The sequence below is a fragment of the Mytilus galloprovincialis genome, chromosome 13 (assembly GCF_965363235.1).
Source record: "Mytilus galloprovincialis chromosome 13, xbMytGall1.hap1.1, whole genome shotgun sequence".
Taxonomy (NCBI): domain Eukaryota; kingdom Metazoa; phylum Mollusca; class Bivalvia; order Mytilida; family Mytilidae; genus Mytilus; species Mytilus galloprovincialis.
Window position 1 is genome coordinate 1,716,935 of NC_134850.1, and position 3,427 is coordinate 1,720,361.

At 34.2% G+C, this 3,427-nt stretch overlaps 1 protein-coding gene across 1 annotated transcript; it reads right to left on the bottom strand.

Moving 5' to 3' along the window:
• Nucleotides 1-1,293: 1,293 nt before the first annotated feature.
• On the bottom strand, nucleotides 1,294-3,078 carry LOC143057360 (cyclic GMP-AMP synthase-like receptor 2). Its single transcript, XM_076230664.1, has 2 exons — nucleotides 2,105-3,078; nucleotides 1,294-1,308 (listed from the first exon to the last, which is right to left on the bottom strand). Exons 1-2 carry the CDS (start codon nucleotides 2,987-2,989, stop codon nucleotides 1,294-1,296), a joined length of 900 nt encoding a protein of 299 aa, XP_076086779.1. The 5' UTR covers nucleotides 2,990-3,078.
• Nucleotides 3,079-3,427: the final 349 nt, after the last annotated feature.

The following is a 3,427-nucleotide window of genomic DNA, read 5'->3' on the forward strand; positions in this document are numbered from 1 at the left end:
AGTTTGAATAATTTTCCCTGCCTTGGATTCCTCGGGTGCCTTCCTGTCTTTTATTGCCGTAGATTTTTTGTGCTGTTCTGATTGCTCATGAGCAAGTACATAATCCAATCTGAAATGTGACGATCCAGTTACGAAAATACATTTCCTATCTAGGTCTGTCACTGCAAATTTTTCACATATTGTACAGTTCATTAAATTCCTATCTACTATATAATGCAACCATTCACGATCTTTTTCCCATGATTTTTGGTATTTGCGTTTCCTTTGTCACTTTCGTATACTTTATTTCGATCTTCCTTTTGATTTTCAGTCCGTCGGTTTATCTCCTTCCAAAAATTTCCACATTTTATATTGTTGTGAAGGACGCTCACCCGAGATATTAATTAACTTGATCAATTGTAATACCCCCCAGTACCGTGTAATTGATTTCACAGGTAAATTGTTTTGTAAACAAACGGAGATTGCGATGCAATCAGTGATTTTTGTCGACAAATTTCTACTGGTCCGACGCAAATTTTACTAGTCCCGGACTACCGGACTAGCGCTAATTTCGACCCCTGTCTGTGGTCATAAACTTGTCAAAAACATGAAGACCGGTAAATTTATTGTTTTTTAATGCGAAATTATTTTTAAACTTTTAAAATTTTAATGATGAAATTTATTTTGAAACACTTACGTCAATCCGAATACCCTTTCGTAAATTGTCAAAGTGACGAGGTCTAGCATTCGGTACAAAAAGTACCCCGTGTTTTACTATACTTTGTTTGACATTATGACTTGGCCATGAGTTATTCGATCGTGTTATCCAATATACTGAAGGAAATATCTACGTTTTACAATGTAGAGAGCAGACAAATCAAAATTTCTTGTGTCGTCAGTTATACACGGTCTATGAATTGTCATGCCCATATCATTTACAAACAAGAATATAATTTTTTGTATATAATGCATTCGAACAATAGTGTTTATCATTATCGTCTTCACATCATTACAAAAGTCTCTTTGCGGCAGAATTATCAATTCATCCGAGAATATTTCCAAACAAGGTCTATGAATTGCCATGCGCATATAATTTCCAAACAAGAATATATTTTTTTTATATAATGCATTCGAAAATTAAGTGTTCATCTTCACAATCTTACAAAAGTCGCATTGCGGCAGAATTGTACAATTCATCCGGGTAGATTTCCAACGACTTTAAGAAAGCTTGTCGTGCGGATTCCGTGTCGCCAAATAATTGTAAAGCAACTCCCAATAAAGTGTAGGCCTCCGCTATATATCTCACACCTGACATCAAATATTTTTCTCCTAGAACAAGTTTTAAATCTTGAATAGAATCCTGACATTGTCTAACATCATGGAGGTGATAATGACAAAGAATACTAAGGAAATAGGCATACGCTGTGGATGGAAAGAAATATTGATTTTTCCATCCCTCCATTAAAAGTTCTTCTGGTGTTAACGTTGAATTCATGTGAAACCGTATAACATCTATGAATAATATTTTCCGAAGATAAAGAACACTTTTCTTGTTAAATGACAGCAGTTTAATTGACTGGTAGTGGTTATCTGACAGATTCATTCCCACGAACAGTTTGTCGGAAGTACATTTCGATATAGAATACCTAATAATGTGTAAAGCTTTCCTGTATTGCTTTGTTTTGTAAAAAAGTGAAGCTACCATAAGCCATCCAGAAACAGCGTCATGATAGACATTTGTTAGAAGAGTACTTAAACAGGATTTGTACTGTTTGTATTGGTAATTATTGTTGATAATTGCACCATCAAGTGGTAAACTCTGAGCTAGATTACTGCAGCTATGTGATATGTAGTATGCATAAAAGTGTATCATTGAAAATTGATGACACCATAGGTTGTGTAATAATCCTGTGTTGAATATATCTAACTCAGAATAAGCTGTTAAGGAACTATTTGCAGTAAACAAATTATTGGATTGCATTATTTTCTTAACGTCATTTACATATAATGTAAATGGTTCAATTGGAAAATTCCACATCGCTACATCAAAGTTAGATAGTTGATCTGAAAGAAAAATGCATCGCCAACCATAGCTGTGTAGCGTGTTCAATTTGTTAAAAAGTACATCACGACCACGGCCCTCTATTTTGTTCTCGAACATGTTGTTTTCTGGAATGAAGTAATGTGAACAAACTGAATGCTCGACACAATAGACTAACCTGCCGAAACATCGCATAAAACAAGTTATAATATTATTAGGCTGCCATACAGATGATGGTAGTTCTTCAGATATCCAAAAAATAATTGTTTTAAGGAAATATGAACAGAGTAAATCTTTACATTCAGAATCATTTGCTATAACATCTTTCAAAACTATTTTCAAAAGAGCATAGCACATTAATTGGGTGTGAGTAAATGTATTAATTAGAAGTTTTTCAGCCACTGAAAAAGATACTCGCCATTCTAGATCTTCTTTTGGTGATCCGTGAACTCCAATCGGTACAAAAAGTACTCCGTGTTTTAAAATACTGTGTTTGACATTATGACTTGGCCATGAGCTATCTGATCTTGTTATCCAATTTACAGCAGAAGATATCCACGTTTTACAATGTAAAGAAAAGGCATAATCAACAACTCCTTTTCTATCAGTTATACACGGTCCATGAATTTGTTTGCCTTTATCCCCAGACAATAAAATATTTCCCTTATATAATGCACTCGAAAAATAACGTTTACCATTATGTTCTTCACAACATTTCAAAATATACTGATCTCTGCTATATTCTAGCCTCAATAGAGTAAAACCAGGCTTTACATCGTCTGTATCCATGGACAGATAAGTTTTACTTGGATCAAAGTCGGGTTGTTCATCATCATTCACCTTAATAGATTTACTTACTCGCATTAAATCTAAATCACTTCCTCGCATTTCAAGTCCTTCTCCATAGCTTCCACTTGTTATACATGTACCTGACTCGCTTCTTGACAAATTATCTCTAACCGTGTTCATCAATCTGATTGTTTTAACATGTTCTTCTGTGCCTACGATATGTTGACATAGATAGCGATAAAGAGCTAGTGATATGTTGGGTGTAATAGTGTCTGAAATAAAAAAAGTAAAAAAAAAACATGGTCGGAACATTTTACAAGATATGTAAACAAAAACTGTACATCTATGAAGTATTCGACAATTTTGATGACAATTAAGTCACTTCTAAGGTATGGTGATGCATTAAAATTGCACATGTTGCATTTTCTATGTGAAAACAGGATAATTTATTGCAGTCCTGTGTTGTCATTTTGATGTTATATTTCACATGGCCATAAAAGTGCGAGGTTTGGCATGCCACAAAACCAGGTTCAACCCACCATTTTTTCCTTTAAAAATGCCCTGTACCAAGTCAGGAATATGGTCATTGTTATATTATAGTTCGTTTCTGTGTGTATT